This window comes from Bos javanicus, chromosome 1 (assembly GCF_032452875.1).
Source record: "Bos javanicus breed banteng chromosome 1, ARS-OSU_banteng_1.0, whole genome shotgun sequence".
NCBI lineage: Eukaryota > Metazoa > Chordata > Mammalia > Artiodactyla > Bovidae > Bos > Bos javanicus.
The window spans coordinates 87,899,150-87,920,042 of NC_083868.1; the positions used below are offsets into that span (position 1 = coordinate 87,899,150).

The 20,893-nt window shown below is 40.6% G+C and overlaps 1 protein-coding gene across 1 annotated transcript in view; it reads left to right on the forward strand.

The window, feature by feature from the left end:
• The window catches only part of GNB4 (G protein subunit beta 4), a 70,971-nt gene that overhangs the window by 27,733 nt on the left and 22,345 nt on the right, over positions 1-20,893 (forward strand). Inside the window, exon 2 of the mRNA XM_061415393.1 lies at positions 7,102-7,198. Coding sequence (XP_061271377.1) covers positions 7,142-7,198 — 57 coding nt within the window. The 5' untranslated portion in view covers positions 7,102-7,141. The remainder of the gene's footprint in view (positions 1-7,101; positions 7,199-20,893) is intronic.

Sequence of the window (20,893 nt, forward strand, 5' to 3'; positions counted from 1 at the left end):
ACTTCCCTTATTTCTATCCTTTATCAATAATTGTGGGTGCACAGGACTGCAGGAGGGCAAGTAGTCTGATCACCCTGTTTTCTACCAACCAAAATAAATGCCCGTAGAGACTTTGCTTCTCTGATTTTGAGCATGCTATTAGGGGTATAGTTTGAGGGAGCTACTTAATAAACTATACCTCATGCAACAATATTGTTCTCAAGAATTCACAATTTTTGTAGCCATATATCCACAGAGCCATTTCCAGTAACCCGACTGGCCACTTCTTGAGATCTTCCTCCTTCAAAACATATTATTAGGATTTACCATATTAAGTTTCATCTGAGGGTATCCTTTTGCCTCTTTTTACTCTTATCAGGCCCTGGACTTATCTGGAAGTAGTTTACAATCCACTAGTCTATTCTGGATGTAGTTTTTTGGTGGGGGGAGGTGTATTCTCAGGAATATGACAGTTGTCAGATGAGAAGAAAACATCAACAGAAAGTCTGTTTAATCAAAATATTCTCCCTCTTTATTGACAGAACTAATATAAATGGATCAGGTAGGGGCTGTCCGAGAAACAGAATCAGGAATGACTTTCTTAACAGAAGAGAATCCACTTTGATCTAAGCCATTTTGCGCTCTAAACCTGGCAGCGGTGCTTGCGCTTGAACAGGTCTCAGTAATTGATGATCTAAGGGAACAAAGTGGTCATGTATAGATGTGAGAGTTGGACTGTGAAGAAAGCTGAGCACTGAAAAATTGATGCTTTTGAACTGTGGTGTTGGAGAAGACTCTTTAGAGTCCCTTGGACTGCAAGGAGATCCAACCAGTCCATTCTAAAGGAGATCAGCCCTGGGTATTCTTTGGAAGGAATGATCCTAAAGCTGAAACTCCAGTACTTTGGCCACCTCATGCGAAGAGTTGACCCATTGGAAAAGACTGATGCTGGGAGGGATTAGGGGCAGGAGGAGAAGGGGACGACAGAGGATGAGGTGGCTGGATGGCATCACGGACTTGATGGACGTGAGTTTGAGTGAACTCCAGGAGTTGGTGATGGACAGGGAGGCCTAGCGTGCTGGTATTCATGGGGTCGCAAAGAGTCAGACACAAAAGAGACAGGACTGAGCGACTGAACTGATACTAAACTGATAAGGGAACAAATGGAGAAGGAAAATGGCAACCCACTCCGGTATTTTTGCCTGGAGGGTTCTGTGGACAGAGAAGCCTGGAGGGCTGTGTAGTCCATGGGGTCACAAGAGTCACTTAGTGACTAAACTGAGAGAACAAAAGAATGTCAGGCAAGAGAAGTAGCAATAGCAAAGATAATATATCAGTTGTAAGGACTCCCAGTTTTGTTTCATTGATGAAGATTAGCCCGAAGGGCTCGAGATCAACTAGAATCTAAGGGATGATGATGTTGACGTTTTCTGACCCTTGTGACTTTAGTCAACTGAAGTTTAGTCTCTGTAGACCAGCCAGGCCCCTTCATGAATCTGCATGAACCCTTAGCTTAAAACTGCCTTAGTTTTGCTGCTGGGAAGTTAACTGTTTCGGGAAAGATCCCCTGTGCTCTCCTTACCTGCTGTAAGTAGTAAATCCTTCCTTCCAGTTTTTAAGTTGGGTGTGTCTTTTGGTGCAACACCCACCAGGAGGTGAACCCGGTTTTCAAGTAACACTAATAAGTTTTCATTAAAGAGCAAAAAGTTAGTTCTTGTTTTTAGCAACAGGCTTGAAAGGCAGGGAAGGCTGCTGTGATATTTTTCAGACGTGAAAAGTTTGTGGTTGTCGTTTAGCAGAAGAAAAGTAATTTTCACTCTACCCTTCTGAGTTCTTGGCTGAGATGTCCTGTAATAAAAGATGAACAGGAGGAAAACATAGAAGTATAGTGTGAGATACCCAGGAAAAAACGATTAACTCCCTGAGGTACCCAAGCCACCAGCTTAAATACCATCTTCAGCTAAAGACAGAAGGAAGTTTGGGAGGTTGGGAGTGGAAACCAGTCTTGAGAGGTTCCTAGGAAAAGCAAGGGTAAGGTTTGATGTGCAGATTTAAGACCTTGCCTTCTCCAATGATAAGACTTGTCATTTGGAGTCATCCCTCACTTAATGATACCAAGAAGTACCCTTAAAATTGGAGATTCCCTTTGTAGATGTTGCTTTCCATTTCAAAGGGGGTAACTTCTACTATTGTTTTCAGAGTTGCTCTCGTGTCTGTTTTTTCTCAAAATAATCCTCCTGCCCAAGAGGCATATTTTGGGGTGGCATATTTTGCTACCCTCACTGGGCACAAGCATCACAAGGGTTCTGATTTTGCGGTTCGGAAATTTTCTCAGAAAGTCCATTGCCTTATGATTGCCCCCTTATTTTCTGTTATGCCTTAAACTTAGGCTTAAACTTAGCTGAAGTTTAAGTTTTCTATTAAATAGAATATGAAGTTTACTATTAAATAAAATATGAAGTTTTCTGTTATGCTTAAACTTAGCTGAAGTCATTGGGCATGAGACTTGAGAATTCAGAATTCCGTGTGAGGACATAGAGTCACATAAAGACAAGTCTGTTTGAAAGTTCCTTAAATATAGAAAAAGGTCTATAAATGATGGTGAAATATAGAATCAGGGAGTTTTTTCTTTTTTTTCTTAAAGGGAGAGGCTTGAGTGTGTAGCCCCTAATGAAAAGGATGCAGTGGAAAGTGAAATGCTCCCCGCAGGGTGTTTGTTGAATGAAAATGAGGATGTATAACTTTACAGTAGGCACACTAGCTTTCAACACCTGAATACCCTGATCAGTCATAGTTTCACTGATAGCAACATAAACAGTAAGTTCATTCTGATGTCTTGTAATATGAAGTCTAGTCTCACCTAAGAGTATTCTTGCTGAATACATTGAGCTTGAATATCATCCAGCCTGTAGATGTAACTTCCTTCAAATTCATAGATGTTACAGAGGTTAGAGAAGCGATACCTTGAAGAAGTAAACAGAATGTGAGATGATCTACAGGATAGGTCTCTCCAATAACTCTATTATGATAGAGAAAAAAGAAAGCAGGAGATGGATTCTTCTAGATGGAGAGACTTAAGAGATATAACTAAATGTATTATAGAGTCTTTAATTGGATCTTGATTTGAACAACTCTGACATAAAAGACCTTGGTGTGATAATGGGGGAAATTTGAAAATGGACTGGGTATTAGCTACTAGATAATTGTTAATATGGGAGGTTTGTTAATGGTATTAAGGTTTAGTAGGAAAATGTCTTAATATTTTTGGAAATGTGTACTGAAATATTTTAAAGTAGCTTGATGTCTGTGTTTTTTAAAACATTTCAGTTCAGTTCAGTCGCTCAGTCGTGTTTGACTCTTTGTGACCCCATGAATCGCAGCACGCCAGGCCTCCCTGTCCATCACCAACTTCCGGAATTCACTCAAACTCATGTCCATCGAGTCAGTGATGCCATCCAGCCATCTCATCCTCTGTCGTCCCCTTCTCCTCCTGCGCCCAATCCCTCCCAGCATCAGAGTCTTTTCCAATGGGTCAACTCTTCACATGAGGTGGCCAAAGTACTGGAGTTTCAGTTTTAGCATCATTCCTTGCAAAGAACACCCAGGACTCATCTCCTTTAGGATGGACTGGTTGGATCTCCTTGCAGTCCAAGGGATTCTCAAGAGTCTTCTCTAACACCACAGTTCAAAAGCATCAATTCTTCGGCACTTAGCTTTCTTCACAGTCCAACTCTCACATCCATACATGACTACTGGAAAAATTATAGCCTTGACTAGACGGACCTTTGTTGGCAAAGTAATGTCTCTGCTTTTGAATATGCTATCTAGGTTGGTCATAACTTTCCTTCCAAGGAGTAAGCGTCTTTTAATTTCATGGCTGCAGTCACCATCTGCAGTGATTTTGGCTTTGTCAAAATAAAGTCTGACATTGTTTCTACTGTTTCCCCATCTATTTGCCATGAAGTGATGGGACCAGATGCCATGATCTTAGTTTTCTGAACATTTAAAACATTTATGGGAGTATAAAAATGTGTTTTATTTATATTTGATTTATAATGTGTTACTTTCTGCTATATAGCACAGTGATTCAGTTATACACAAGTGTATATATTGTTTTTCATATTCTTTCCCATTATAGTTTATCACAGGGTATTGAATATAGTTCCCTGTGCTATATAGGAGGACCTTGTTGTTTATCCGTATGTAGTTTTGGTCTGCTAATCCCTAACTCCCTACCTACCCACCCCTCTATCCATCCTACCCGCCCCTCTCCCCTTTGGCAGCCACAAGCCTGTTCTCCTTGTCTGCAAGTCTGGTTTTGTTTTGTATAAATAGATAAGTTCATTTCTGTCATATCTTAGATTGCATATATAAGTGATATCTTACGGTATTTGTCTTTCTCTGTCTGACTTATTTCACTTAGTATGATAATCTCTGGGTCCATCCGTGTTGCTGCACATGGTGTTACTTTATTCTTTTTTTGGCCGAGTAATATTCCATTATATATATATACAGCATATTTTCTTTATCCATTGATGTCTGTGATTGACTTTAAAATACTTCAGCAAAAGGAACAAAAGTTGGAACAAATACAGTAACAATAGTAACAATTTGTAAACCTTCCCCACTCCAGTACTCTTGGGTGGAAAATCTCATGGACGGAGGAGCCTGGTAGGCTGCAGTCCATGGGGTCGCGAAGAGTCGGACACGACTGAGCAACTTCCCTAAACCTTCATGGTAGACATTATGGATGTCCATTATACAAATTTCTCTACCTCTTTCTGTGTTTGAAATTTTTAAATAAAAAGACAAAAACAATTGAGAAAAGTGAGAGGTTCATGAACTAGGTGAAAAGGGATAATCAGAAGTGTAAGGTTACTAAAAAGATAGGGATAGATAGGATTTAAATCTCAGGGGGAAGAATTGACCCAAATGACAAAAAACTCAGCTCCTCTATCATGAGGAGGACCTTTTATTATGGAAGCTCTTCTGTTAAGGCAGGAAACTCCTTCTTCTGTTAGGCTTCTGTTAAAGAAGCTCCTTCTTCCCTTCTATTATGAGAATCGTTGATACTGAGCAGACTCGATGGGTAAAAAGCTGCATAGAGTAGCCGGCTAAATAGCTTATATGAACTTGTAGTAGAACTAATGTGCCCTCCCCCGTTTGACTTTTCAGTCAGTGTTTGGTAGTGTGAGCGCTGACTGAAAGAAAGGAGGGTGTTGGGTTTGTCGAAGCTGTGATTTTTGTCTGTTGAATGTGACCAAATAGAAGGGCAGGGGAAACTAGGGCGCTGGCAGAGTTGTCCGTGAAGTGCTGGACCTGGAATCTAGCCTGAGTGAGAAGGAAAGTGCAACTTGCAACTCGAAGATGAGAAAGTTCTGGAGATCTAATGCACAGCATAGTGATTGCAGTCAACCATGCTGTGTTATGTACTTTAAAGCTGCTAAGAGACTAGATCTTAAATATTCTCTCCATAAAATAGAAATGGTAATTATGTGATGCAAGAGGGGTGTTAATGCTTTGGTGGTGATCATATTGCAAATATATAAATATCAAATCAGCACGTTGTACATCTTAGATTTACACAAAGGGTAAAGGGGTCCAGTTGGGTGCATATGTGCTCTCAGTGAAGGTGGTTCTGAGAAGGAACATTTGAATCGAGGTAAGGGTGCAATGAATGAAAATATCAGGGGCAAGAGGCTTCCAGGCAGAGGTAAGAGCAAGTGCTGAGACTGAAGCTGGAGCCTGCTTAGTGTGTTCACTAAGAAAGCTTTCTAATGTTAAGAAGACTTCTGAGTGTCTGGACCAGAGAGAGATGGGGAAGAGGGAGCAGAGATATCATGTTAGAGGGATGGATAACAGATTGTGTAAAGACTCTGCATTGATGTTGTTGTTTAGTCGCTAAGTTGTGTCCAACTCTTTGTGACCCCATGGACTGTCTCCCACCAGGCTGCTCTGTCCATTGGATTTCCCAAGCAAGGAAACTGGAGCAGGTTGCCATTTCCTTCTCCAGGGAATCTTTCTGACCCAGGGATTGAACTTGCATCCCCTGCATTGCAGGCAGATTCTCTACTGCTGAGCCACCAGGGAAGCATAAAGCTTTGTAGGTCAAGATAAACAGACTTTACACTGAGTGGAGTGAAAAGCGTTTGTATAATTTCAAGCAGAAGAGTGACTTGTATTTTCAAAGGATCAGTGTTTTGCTCTGTTTAGAGTAGACTGGAGAGTGGGCAAGGGCGATAGGAAGGAGACCCGGTGAATGATAGTGGTGACTTAGACCAAGGTCGGAGAAGGCGATGGCACCCCACTCCAGTACCCTTGCCTGGAAAATCCCATGGACGGAGGAGCCTGGTAGGCTGCAGTCCATGGGGTCGCTAAGAGTTGGACATGACTGAGCAACTTCACTTTCACTTTTCACTTTCATGCATTGGAGAAGGAAATGGCAACCCACTCCAGTGTTCTTGCCTGGAGAATCCCAGGGACGGGGGAGCCTGGTTGGCTGCCGTCTGTGGGGTCGCACAGAGTCGGACACGACTGAAGCAACTTAGCAGCAGCAGCAGACCAAGGTAGTCAGAGTAGAGGTAATCAGAGTTGGTCATATCCTGGATGATTTTTGAAAGAGTGCCTGACATGATTTGCTGGTGGATTAGAAGTAGGATATAAAAGAAACTGAACAGAGAAATTAAGGATGACTCCCAGGTTTTTGGCTTAAACAATTGAAAGGACAGAACTGGCATTTACAGAGATGAGAAAGACTTCAGGATGGTGTGGGGTTCGCTTTTGAAGTAAGTTGAGGTGCCTTTTAGGCATCATGGTCCGAATGTCTCTCGGGACCTTTGGCACTGTTGTAAAGCATTTCTCACTGGACTCAGTTCTAGTGCTAATTGTCTATAATTTAGTCTTGAATACTGCTACTCAGGGTGTCTCTTCCATCCTCTCATCCCATTCCTCCATAAAATCTTTAGTAAATAATCTAGATCTGTATTTACGAAGCCATTTTAAGTTCTAGTAATAATGATTGCATTTGAGATTCAGAAGAACCAATTATATGTCAGAATATAAAAAGTAGATTAATATGTAAACAGAGAAGTGAATCAGTCTTTGTCTTTCTCTTTTGTACAGGGCTTTCATTTGTTAGTTTCTACCCTGAGGAAATTCAAGGATGAGTGAGCTGGAACAACTGAGGCAGGAAGCCGAGCAGCTACGGAATCAGATCCAGGTAAGAGCAAACTTTTTCATTTTGAAATTTTATTAACACTTTTATGAACTACTAGTGATGAACAGCAGAGAAGGCAATGGCACCCCACTCCAGTGCTCTTGCCTGGAAAATCCCATGGATGGAGGAGCCTGGTGGGCTGCAGTCCATGGGGTCACTAAGAGTGGGACACGACTGAGCGACTTCACTTTCACTTTTCACTTTCATGCATTGGAGAAGGAAATGGCAACCCACTCCAGTGTTCTTGCCTGGAGAATCCCAGGGACGGGGGAGCCTGGTGGACTGTCGTCTATGGGGTCTCACAGAGTCAGACACAACTGAAGCGACTTAGCAGCAGTGATGAACAAAATTTGAATATTAGTTTGCATATATTAAATAATTTTTGAAGTGAGAAATGATCACTTTGTTTTTATCATGCTTCTAAAGAACACTCCAAAAGTCATTTCTAACAAATACCTATGTGGACCAGTGACCTCTCTGTCCGTAAGAGGTTAATGTTGTACATGTAATCCCTGCTGACATCATCCTCTTCTACCCAAACACCTGGAATCGCAGAATTGATGCTTTTGAACTGTGGTGTTGGAGAAGACTCTTGAGAGTCCCTTGGACTGCAAGGAGATCAAACCAGTCAATCCTAAAGGAAATCAACCTTGAATATTCATTGGAAGGACTGATGCTGAAGTTGATGCTCCAGTACTTTGGCCACCTGATGCAAAGAGCTAACTCATTAGAAAAGACCCTGATGCTGGGAAAGACTGAAGGCAGAAGGAGAAGCGGATGACAGAAGATGAGATGGTTGGATGGCATCATCAACTCAATGCACATGAGTTTGAGCAAGCTCCAGAACATGGTAAAGGACAGGGAAGCCTGGCATGCTGTAGTCCATAGGGTCTCAAGGAGTCGGACAGACTGAACAACAACAACACAATGAGGCAGATACTATATTGTAATATACTAGAAAATTAATCTCTAAAACGTTAGATTGCAGAAAAACATTAAAAATAATTAGTGGCATAATGCTGCTTCTACGTTGCTTTGCTGCTACTGCTAAGTTGCTTCAGTCGTGTCCGACTCTGTGCAACCCCATAGACGGCAGACCACCAGGCTCCCCTGTCCCTGGGATTCTCCAGGCAAGAACACTGGAGTGGGTTGCCATTTCCTTCTCCAATGCATGAAAGTGAAAAGTCAAAGTGAAGTTGCTCAGTCATGTCCGACTCTTAGCGACCTCATGGACTGCAGCCTATGAGGCTCCTCCGTCCATGGGATTTTCCAGGCAAGAGCACTGGAGTGGGGTGCCATTGCCTTAAAGTCGCTTTAGTTGTGTCCAACTCTTTGTGACCTCATGGACTGTAGCCCTTCAGGCTCCTCTGTCCATGGGATTCTCCAGGCAAGAATACTGGAATGGGTTGCCGTTTCCTTCTCCAGGGGATCTTTCTAATCCAGGGATTGAACCCTTGTCTTTCTTGTCTCCTGCATTGTCTGGCGGGTTCTTTACCACTTGAACCACTTGGGAAGTCCAGTGGCATAATAAAGACATGTCTGTCTTCTTTACTCTTGGAAATCAACTCAAAACACTAAAGAACATGAGGAACAAATACAACTTCATCTTTAACAAAATTTAAAAACACTTAGAACTTCAGACCCTAATATAATGGGGGAAAGTCATCAAATATCAGGGTGTGGACAGGCTCTAAAAGGAGAATTCTGAGGCCGTAAATCTTATATTCCCACAGGGACAGCATCATTGCTTTCTTTTGGAACAATGGAAACATGCTTCTCTGGACTGAGGAATAGCAAGGAAGGCAGAGATAAAATGAAAGGGTATAGACATGCCATCTTTTAGGAAGCCTCTTGGTGAGCAGGGTAGAGGAGAGACTAAATTGTGTGTAGTGTGGTGCTACCTACTTCTTTTCACAGGGAAAAGTAAAGGTTAAACAACTTAGAAATAAAGAACCTCATTATGAAGCAGGAAGAATCCAAGTTATTAGTAACTTGGAACACTGCTGTGATCCTCCAGTATGAGAGATATGAATCTTTTGCAGCAGCTAATTTAAAAGTGAAGATTAAAAAGAAAAAGGAACAATTATAGGATCTCTGCAGAGGTATTACAGGAAGGAGAGGAAGGGAGTAGAAAAAACAAGGGGTGGGTAAAGAACAGTCAGCAGAAAAATGTTGATATGAGTGGATTAAAACTATAACCAGTCTTCAGTTCAGTTCAGTTGCTCTGTCGTGTCCAGCTCTTTGCGACCCTGTGGAGTGCAGCACGCTAGGCCTCCCTGTCTATCACCAATTCCCAGAGTTTACCCAAAGTCATGTCCATTGAGTCGGTGATGCCATCCAACCATCTCATTCTCTGTCGTCCTGTTCTTCTCCCGCCTTCAGTCTTTCCCAGCATCAGGGTCTTTTCCAGTGAGTCAGTTCTTTGCATCAGGTGGCCAAAGTATTGGAGTTTCAGCTTCAACATCAGTCCTTCCAGTGAACACCCAGGATTGATCTCCTTTAGGATGGACTGGTTGGATCTCCTTGCAGTCCAAGGAACTCACAAGAGTCTTCTCCAACACCACAGTTCAAAAGCATCAATTCTTTGGCACTCAGCTTTCTTTATAGTCCAACTGTCACATCCATACATGACTACTGGAAAAACCATAGCCTTGACGAGATGGACCTTTGTTGGCAAAGTAATGTTTCTGCTTTTTAATATGCTGTCTAGGTTGGTCATAACTTTCCTTCCAAGGAGCAACCAGTCTTATTCCCAGGAATTTAGGAAGTTAATGATTTAGGTGTGAATGACAACTCTGAGTGGATACCTTAGGTGTCTAAACAAAGCTGTCAAAGGGGGATTTATTTTGCTTGGGATAATCAGAGAAGGCTTCATAGGCTAATCTCTGAGTTAGATGTTGCTGCCACCACCAGAATGGATTCTCCAGCATCTCTTTATCTCACTTGTTCAGATCCTGAGCAGGAATGACTGATGGGCCAAGCACATTGGTCATATGGCCATCTCATTAAAAAAAATTCTGTTCTCTGTATCTATAAGCTTGGGTGGTTTTTGTTTGTTTGAGCATGTGAGATTGTATGGTATTTGTCTTTCTCTGTCTGACATATTTCTCTTTTAGTGTAGTGCCCTCAGGGTCCATCCATGTTGTCAGCACAAGTGGCAAGATACTCTTTTTATGGCTGAGTAACATTTCACTGTGTGTGTGTGTGTGTGTGTGTGTCCTTTCATCTGTCAGCAGATACTTGGTTGTTTCCATATGTTGATTATTATAAATAATCCTGCAGTGAACACGGGGATGAGTATATCTTTTTAAGTTAAGGTTTTTGTTTTCTTTAGATAAATACCTAGAAGTGGAACTGCTAGATAATACGGTGGTTCTTTTTATAATTTTCTGAGGAACCTATATACTAATATACTATTTTCCATAGTGGCTGCACCAATTTACATTCCCACTAACAGCACTCAAGTTTCCCTTTTCTCCACATCCTCATCGACACTTGTTATTCTGTCTCTCTTAAAGAATTTTGTTTTGTTTTTCTGTTTTTTGTTGTATTTTTTAAATTTTTATATTTTGGCTGCACTTTGCAGCATGTGGGCCCTTAGTTCCCCAGTCAGGGATGGAACCCATGCCCCCTGCACTGGAAGCACAAAGTCAGCCTCTGGGCCACTAGGGAAGTCCTTCTCCTCTTTTTGATGATAGCCATTCTGACAGATGTGAGATACTATCTCATTGTGGTTTTTATTTTCATTTCCCTGATGATCAGTGATTTGAGCAAGTTTCCACGTATCTGTTGACCCATCTATATGTCTTTTTGGAAAAATGGTATAAGATAGTGAGTGGTCCAGTTTCATTCTTTTGCATGTAGCTGTCCAGTTTTCCCAACGCCACTTATTGAAGAAACTGTCTTTTCCCCCCTATATATTCTTGGCTCCTGAGTTGTAAATTAATTGATCATGTATGTGTGGGTGTGTTTCTGTGCTCCCTGTTCTGTTCCATTGATCTATGTGCCTGTTTTTGTGCCAGTATTATATTATTTTGATTACTATAGATTTGTAATATGTTAATGCTTGGAAATCAAGACATGTGATACCTCCAGCTTTGTTCTTCCTCAAGACTGCATTGGCTGTTTGGGGTCTTTTCTGGTTTTATACAAATCTTAGGATTATATGTTCTGTTTCTTTGAAAAATGATATTGGGATTTTGATAGGGATTGCATTGAATCTAGATTGTTTTTGGTAGTATGGACATTTTAACAATATTATTCCAATCCATTGAGTACAGAATATCTTTTCATTTATCTGTGTCATCTTCACTTTCTTTCGTCAGTGTCTTGGGGTGTACAGGTCTTTTGTGTGCTCAGTCACTCAGTCGTGTCCGACTCTTTGTGACCCCGTGAACTGTAGCCTGCCAGACTCCTCTGTCCATGGGATTTCCCAGGCAAGAATACTAAAGTGGGTTGCCATTTCCTACTCCAGGGGATCTTCCTGACACAGGGGTTGAACCTGCATCTCGCGTCTCCTGCGCCTCCTGCATTGGCAGGCAGATTCTTTACCATTGCACCCTCTGGGAAGCCCACAGGTCTTTTATATTCCTGGATAAATGTATTTCCAGGTGATTTATCCTGTTTGATGTAATTGTAAATGGGATTGTTTTCTTAATTTCTCTTTCTGATAGGTCATTACTAGTGTATAGCAACGCAGCAGATTTCTATATACTTATTTTGCATATTTCTGTATAATTGTATGTTTACATATGTCTATATATATGTAACTTTATCAAATTCCTTTATTAGTTCTCAGTTTTTGATTGAGTCTTTAGTGTTTTCTGCATGTAATATGTTTGTAAGTAGTGATAGTTTTACTTCTTCTGTCAAGTTTTAATGCCCTTTGTTTTATTTCTGTTTGGATTTGCAATACTCTCCTGAATCAAAGTGGCAAGAGTGGGCATCTGTGTCTTGCTCCTGACCTTAGAGGAAAAGCTTTAAGCTTTTCACCATTGAGTATGATGTTATATATGTATGTTGTATATGTCATATTTATCATGTTGAGGTACATTCCATCTGTGTCCACTTTGTTGAGAGGTTTTTGGGTTTTTTTTAACCATAAATTGATATTGAATTTTGTCAAAAGCTTTTTCTGCATGTGTTGAGATAACTGTATGATATTTATCCTTCATTTTGTTAATGTAGTTATATCACATTGATTTGTGGGTGTTGAACCATACCTACATCCTTTGAATAAATCCCATGTGATCATGGTGTATGATCCTTTTGATGTATTGATGAATTCAGCTTGCTAATATTTTGTTGAGGATTTTTGAATCTATGTTCATCATGGATGTCAGCATGCAGTTTTCATTTCTTGTGAAGTTCTTGTCTGAAGTGCTTGGCCAGTTTGGTCACGTGTCAATTTCATTTAGTTCTCGTAGTGACCCTGTGAGGTAGGTCGGCCTACTTCATTTTGTAGTTGAGGAAACTGAGCCTCAGTGAGATTAAGAAACTTGTGAAGGTAACATAACTTAGAAGGGGTAGATCCAGGACTCAAACCAGGTGTATTTTGGTTCCAGAACTGGTGCTATAGGTACCACTATGGACCTGCCTCACAGCTAGGTCTGACATCCGGCTTTGTAGCCTGTGCTATAGCCACATGAATTTCTTGTCATTCCCTAAGCATGCACTGCTCTTTTCTGCTTTCTTGCTTTTTTCCAAATCTTTTACTTTGCCTGGAATTATTCTTCTCTGCTCTAATTTTGCTCCTGGGACTTCTATTCCTTGAATCCTAGTCTTCCTCTAAAAAGCCACCTCAAAGTCCTCCACTTGTATTTCTTTTTCTTTTGCTGGAAGGCAGCATGGCCTGATGGAAAAGTACATGGATTCCGTCTTTTAATTATGTTGTGGTCAGGACACATTTACAGATTTTTTGATGCTCAGTATCTTTGCTGTAGAGTATGAATACTGAAGCCCGCATATAGGTTTATGGAGAAGAATAAAACAAATGACACCAAAGGACTTAGACCAACGCCAGTAAGTGGCCGTTCTTTGCACAGCGTTTTAGGTTTGTGTTACAGGGTTGATCGCAGCTTGCTTTGTGTATAGTTCCTCGTGCATGTTTGCCTCCACCCCCTGCGTCCGACTGGAAGATTCTGTGGCTTAATCATCTTTATATCTCACCAGCATCCAGGTAGGATGTCATGAGCATATAGCTCACTGAATCATCTTATATGATTTCAAGTAACCACATATATGTAAAATACCGCATACTTTTCAGTTTAATGTCATGCTATACTTATAAATCCTTTCTTCCTTCTTCCTTTTTTTTTTCTCTCTTAATTCCAGAAATATAACTTAACTGTATATTTAAGGTAAAAAACATGACATAATAGAAATGTATGCTATTTGGTACAATACATGATTCACTAAAAAATTTTGTGTTTTATATTTGAGTATCATTGATTAACCATGATTCATTTTAAATTGAAAAAAATAGAAAAAACATAGATTTTCTTTTGTAATTTCTGCTTGTTTGATTTGGAGTGAGAAGCAACACTTTTCTCTTACTTTGCGCAAAGATGTTAATATCAGGCAGAGCTTGCATTTCTTAAGGTGGACAGTAAGAAATTCAGCTGTTAATTGGGAATGAATCCCTTATATTCAGTTTTATAGTGAATATAACTGTTCATTAGACTAAGTTCAATAATGTTCACTTGCAGTGTTCTAATTGTGTTGTTAATATTAAGGTTAGGTCTGTGAAGGCAGGGATTTTGGGTCTGCTTCTGTTTCCATGGTGCCTAGAGTAGTACCTGACACAGACATTTTTTATTGAATGACTGGATTAAGAAAAATAACCTAAACAATGATAGTTTGTTTTCATAAAGCTTAAAATCAGAGAGCTCTTTTTATAGAATTTAGTCTTCAACTGCACCGTTTTTGGACATGGCTCAGGCCATCACTGTCATTTCTGGAAGTTCTTTTCATTCTAGGAGAGTGGGCTAAATTATTCCCTGCCAAATCAGGTTTCTAAACCCACAATTAGATTGAGAATGAGAGAATCAAATCATGTGTTTGTGTAACTACTTATGAACACCTTTATATAGAAATATTCTAAGTGTTTATAAATAGGTCAGAGGCCACCAAAAAGATTGTATATCCATTTAGCATTTGTTGCAGACTAATGCAACAAAGATCTGTTGGGGAAGATCTGTTGGAGAAGGGATAGACTACCCACTCCAGTATTCTTGGGCTTCCCTTGTGGCTTAGCTGATAAAGAATCCACCTGCAATGTGGGAGATCTGGGTTTGATCCCTGGGTTGGGAAAATCCCCTGGAGAAGGGAAAGGCTACCCACTCTAGTATTCTGGCCTGGAGAATTCCGTGGACTGTATAGTCCATGGGGTTGCAAAGAGTTGGACACACTGAGTGACTTTCACTTTCCCATGTATATGAATCTTCTAAATTTATTATTAACTGATAAACTTGATTTAAAACATTTTGTGTGTGTGTGTGTGTTAGTTGCTTAGTCTTGTCCAATTCTTTGCGACCGCATGTACTGTAGCCTACCCGGCTCCTCTATCCATGGAATTTTTCAGGCAAGAATATTGGAGTGGGTTGCCATTTCCTTCTTTGTTAAAACATTTTATTGGTTATTAAACATGTCCTTTGCTTGCTTTTACTTACTTTGTTACATTGATTTTTGTTTCATTATCTTCCTTTTAATAATTCTTTTCAGTTTGTGTAAAAATTTAAAGTCTCTTTGAAAGGCTACCCTATAAATAAGCATAAATGTCTGATAACCGGTAGGGAATTTGCTTTTAATATAAAAATATAGATGTGACTTATTATGACATGTCAGGAAAATAACTTTTTATATATCTTTTTATCATGTTAGAGCTAAAGTATTTCATTTCTAATAGCATCTGTATATACTATACTTGCAAAATATTTTAAAGAAGTGTTATTTTTTTTAATTAAAATTTTTAATTGAGATGTAGTTATACACTATTTTGTTTCAGATGTATAGTGTAGTGATTCATAACTTTTACAGGTTATATTCTATTTATAATTATTATAAAATATTGGTTCTATTCCTTGTGTTGTACAATGCATCCTTGTAACTTATTTATTTTATACATAGTAGTTTACACCTCTTAATTTCCTGCACGTATCTTGTCCCTCTCTCCTTTCTTCTCCCCACTCAGTTCAGTCAGTTCAGTCTCTCAGTCGTGTCTGACTCTTTGCGACCCCATGGACTGCAGCACGCCAGGCCTTCTTGTCCATCACCAACTCCTGGAGTTTACCCAGGCTCATGTCCATTGAGTTGGTGATGCCATCCAACCATCTCATCCTCTGTCATCCCCTTCTCCTCCCGCCTTCAATCTTTCCCAGCATCAGGGTCTTTTCAAATGAGTCAGTTCTTCGCATGAGATGGCCAAAGTATTGGAGTTTCAGCTTCAGCATCCGTCCTTCCAATGAATATTCAGGACTGATCTCTTTTAGGATGGACTGGTTGGATCTCCTTGCAGTCCAAGGGACTCTCAAGAGTCTTCTCCAACACCACAGTTCAAAAGCATCAATTCTTTGGCACTCAGCTTTCCTTATAGTCCAGCTCTCACATCCACACATGACTACTAGAAAAACCATAGCCTTGAAGAGATGGACCTTTGTTGGCAAATAGTAATGTCTCTGCTTTTTAATATGCTATCTAGGTTGGTCATAACTTTCCTTCCAAGGAGTAAGCGTCTTTTAATTTCATGGCTGCAGTCACCATCTGCAGTGATTTTGGAGTCCCAAAAAACAGTCTGCCGCTGTTTCCACTGTTTCCCCATCTATTTGCCATGAAGTGATGGGATTGGATGCCATGATCTTTGTTTTCTGAATGTTGAGCTTTAAGCCAACTTTTTCACTCTCCTCTTTCACTTTCATCACAAGGCTCTTTAGTTGTTCTTCACTTTCTGCCGTAAGGGTGGTGTCATCTGCATATCTGAGGTTATTGATATTTCTCCTGGCAATCTTGATTCCAGCTTGTGCTTCTTCCAGCCCAGCGTTTCTCATGATGTACTCTGCATAGAAGTTAAATAAGCAGGGTGACAATATACAGCCTTGACATACTCTTTTTCCTATTTGGAACCAGTCTGTTGTTTCATGTCCAGTTCTAACTGTTGCTTCCTGACCTGCATACAGATTTCTCAAGAGGCAGGTCAGGTGGTCTGGTATTCCTATCTCTTTCAGAATTTTCCAGTTTGTTGTGATCCACACAGTCAAAGGCTTTGGCATAGTCAATAAAGCAGAAATAGATGTTTTTCTGGAACTCTCTTGCTTTCTTGATGATCCAGTGGATGTTGGCAATTTGATTTCTGGCTCTTCTGCCTTTTCTAAATCCAGCTTGAACATCTGGAAGTTCACGGTTCACATACTGTTGAAGCCTAGCTTGAAGAATTTTGAGCATTACTTTACTAGCATGTGAGATGAGTGCAATTGTGCAAGTAGTTTGAGCATTCTTTGGCATTGCCTTTCTTTGGGATTGGAATGAAAACTGACCTTTTCCAGTCTTGTAGCCACTGCTGAGTTTTCCAAATTTGCTGGCATATTGAGTGCAGCACTTTCACAGCATCATCTTTTAGGATTTGAAATAGCTCAGCTGGAATTCCATCACCTCCACTAGCTTTGTTCATAGTGATGCTTCCTAAGGCCCACTTGACTTTGCATTCCAGAATGTCTGGCTCTAGGTGAGTGAACACGCCATCATGATTATCTGGGTCGTGAAGATCTTTTTTGTACAGTTCTCCTGTGTATTCTTGCCACCTCTTCTCCCCACTAGTAACCGCTAATTTGTTCTCTACGTTTTTTAGTCTTCCTTTTTGTTGTATTCACTAGTTTGCTTTATTCTTTAGATTATACATATAAGCGATATCATACAGTGTTCTCTGGCTTATTTCACTTAGCATGATACCATCCAAGTCCACCTGTGTTGTTGCAAATGGCAAAATTTCATTCTTTCTTGTGACTGAGTAGTATTCCATTATATGTGTGTATGCGTTTGTGTGTATTTTCTTTATGCATCATCTGTTGTCGGGCATTTAGATGGTTTTCATATCTTGGCAATTATAAAGAATGCTGCTCTGAACATTGGGATACATGTATCTTTTTAAAGTAGTGTTTGCAGGGGTTTTTTTGGATAAATACTCAGGAATGGAATTGCTGAGCCAAGTGGTGTATCTATTTTTAGTTTTAGTTTAATTTTATTGTTGGGGTATAGTTGATTTACAATGACCGTGTTAATTTCAGGTATACAGCAAACTGATTATCTTTCTGTCAGGTTGGTTTATTTCTCTCCCTCTGTTCTTATCTCATTGCAACAAAAATTTGGAATGGTAGACTAAATGGTTGAAAACAACAGGGAAGTTACACCTCAGTTACAGCTCAAGCAGACAGAACTTTTATTAAAAACAGACACTCCCTAAACATGGGAGCAGGCTGACCCCAGAGAAGTAGAAAGGTTTCCCTTTTTTATACTTCCCCTCTCCTCTTTTTGGTTCTGCCCAATGCAAAATAGGGCTTTAACCGCCACCAGTCAGGAAGGGGAATGCAAATGGACATGTTCAAGTCTGACTGACAGTTGCACGTTATATAACAACAGGCTCTGTTGCGCATGTCTTCCTGTAATTCAGTCTGTTGTTACCAGATGTATGGAACATTAATAAATCCTTAATGGCTTCCTAGCTGCCTAAGTTTACTTGAGTAAGCCCCTGTGGTTAGTTTGTATCCACTGTGTGCCTAAGGCACTTGTGAGAAGTTGGAAAAGTCACTGTGGTTATTTTTGTAGTCTATCTGTGAGCTCCCCTGGGCATGTCTGGGATGGGGTTTAAAGGTTAGCTTGCATCCTTTTCACCTAGGCCACCCATCGCTCATGCCTAACTTCTGCCTAACATATCCAATCATTTTAAGATTCTTTTCCCATATAGGTTATTACAGAATAATGAGTAGAGATTCAAGTGTTATGCAGTAGGTCTTTGTTGATGATCTAGTTTATATAGAGTAGTGTGTATATATTAATCTGAAACTCCTAATTTATCCCTCTCCCTTCATCTTTCCTGTTTGGGAAGCATACATTTTTTTTTTTTTAAGTCTGTGAGTCTTTTTCTGTTCAGTAAATAGGTTCATCTGTAATCATTTTTTTTTTTTTTTTAAAGGCCAGGCTCTGTGTGGCATGCAGGATCTTAATTCCCTGACCAGGGATTGAACCCATGTCCCCTGAAGTGAACAATCAGAGTCCTAACCACTGGACCGCCAGGGGATTCCCTATAATCTTTTTAGATTCCACGTATCAGTAATTATCATACAATATTTGTCTTTCTCTGACTTAATTCACTTAGTATGATGATCTCTAATCTCTAGGTCCATCGTTGTTGTTGCAAATGGCCTTATTTCAGTGTTTGTTATGGATGAATAATACTCCATTGTACATATATGTACCATCTCTTCTTTATCCATTTATCTATTGATGGGCATCTAGGTTGTTCTGTTGTACATGGTGCTGCAGTGAACATTGACATGCCTGTATCTTTTAAAACATTTTTATTCATTTTTGGCTGCACTGGGTCTTCGTTGCTGTGTGCAGCTTCGTCTCCAGCTGTGGCGAGCAGGGGCTGCTGTTTAGTCGCAGTGCGTGGGCTTCTCACTGTGCTGGCTTCTCTTGTGGTGGAGCATGGTGATAGGTTACAGTGATCCGAACGATGTTGGATTCGTGATCTTCAAAGATTTAGCTTCGGGACCAGGGACCAGGCTTGATCACTCAGGAGCTTTTGTGTAGCAGACTTTTATTAAAGTATAAAAGGGGACAGAGAAAACTGACATAGACATCAGAAGGGGGACAGAGAGTGCCCTGCTTCCCCTAGTCTTTGCAGGGGAGCTTTATACCTTGTTACAATAAAGGGTTTTACCAGACCCACTCCCACAATATAAGATAACAGGATTAGAACTAACAATAGAAAGATCTTACCAGACCCACTCCCACAATATACATTTTAACAAGATTAGTGAGAAGGTCCTTGTTAAGGAGAAACATGTCCTTAAGCAAGATACATTGTTATATTGACTAATACAAAGCAATGTAGAAAAAAAAGTCCTTTTCTCCTCCTTGAGAACCTCAGACCCCTTTCTACTATTCAAGGGCCCTGGACCTTTTCCTCCTCAAGGGCCCCAGACTACTTATCAACCTACCTAAGGATGAGCTTTGAGATTGGAATGAAAACTGACCTTTTCCAGTCTGGTGGCCACTGCTGAGTTTTCATTCCAATCCCAAAGAAAGGCAGTGCCAAAGAATGTTCAAACTACCATACAGTTGCACTCATCTCACACGCTAGTAAAGTAAGGCTCAAAATTCTCCAAGCCAGGCTTCAGCAGTACATGAACGGTGAACTTCCAGATGTTTAAGCTGGATTTAGAAAAGGCAGAGGAACCAGAGATCAAATTGCCAACATCTGTTGGATCATCAAAGAAGCAAGAGAGTTCCAGAAAAACATCTATTTCTGCTTTATTGACTATGCCAAAGCCTTTAACTGTGTAGATCACAACAAACTGTGGAAAATTCTTCAAGAGATGGGAATACCAACCACCTTACCTGCCTCCTGAGAAATCTGTATGTAGAACTGGACATGGAACAACTGACTGGTTCCAAATAGGGAAAGGAAGGAGTACGTCAAGGCTGTATATTGTCACCCTGCTTATTTAACTTATATGCAAAGTACATCTTGCAAAATGCTGGGCTATATTAAGCACATGCTGGAAGCAAGATTGCTTGGAGAAATATCAATCTAAGATATTTAGATCAAACTAAGATCATGGCATCTGGTCCCATAACTTAATGGCAAATGGATGGCTAAACAATGGAAACAGTGAGAGACTTTATTTTGGGGGGCTCCAAAATCACTGCAGATGGTGGCTGCAGCCATGAAATTACAAGACACTTGCTCCTTGGAAGGAAAGCTATGACCAACCTAGACAGCAAATTAAAAAGCAGAGACATTATTTTGCTGACAAAGGTCTGTCTAGTCAAAGCTATGGTTTTTCCAGTAGTCGTGTATGGATGTGCGAGTTGAACTATAAAGGTGAGCACTGAAGAATTGATGCTTTCAAACCGTGGTGTTGGAGAAGATTCTTGAGAGTCTCTTGGACTGCAAGGAGATCCAACCAGTCAATCCTAAAGGAAATCAGTCCTGAATATTCATTGGAAGGACTGATGCTGAAGCTGAAGCTCCAATACTTTGGCCACCTGATGTGAAGAACTGACTGACTCATTGGAAAAGACCCTGATGCTGGGAAAGATTGAAGGCAGGAGAAGGAAGGGGACGACAGAGGATGAGATGGCTAGATGGCATCACTGACTCGATGGCCATGAGTTTGAATAAGCTCCGGGAGTTGATGATGGACTGGGAAGCCTGGTGTGCCGCACTCTGTGGGGTCGCAGAGAGTCGGACATGACTGAGCGACTGAACTGAACTGAAGGATGAGCTCTCTCAATAGGGTGCACGAGCTTCGGTAGTTGCTGCACGCAGGCTCAGTAGTTGTAGCACACGGGCTTAGTTACCTCTTGGCATGTAGAATCTTCCCAGAGCAGGGACTGATCCCATGTCCCCTGCAGTGGTGGGTGAATTCTTAACTGCTGAACACCAGGGAAGTCTTGCATGTGCCTTTTTGAATTACAATT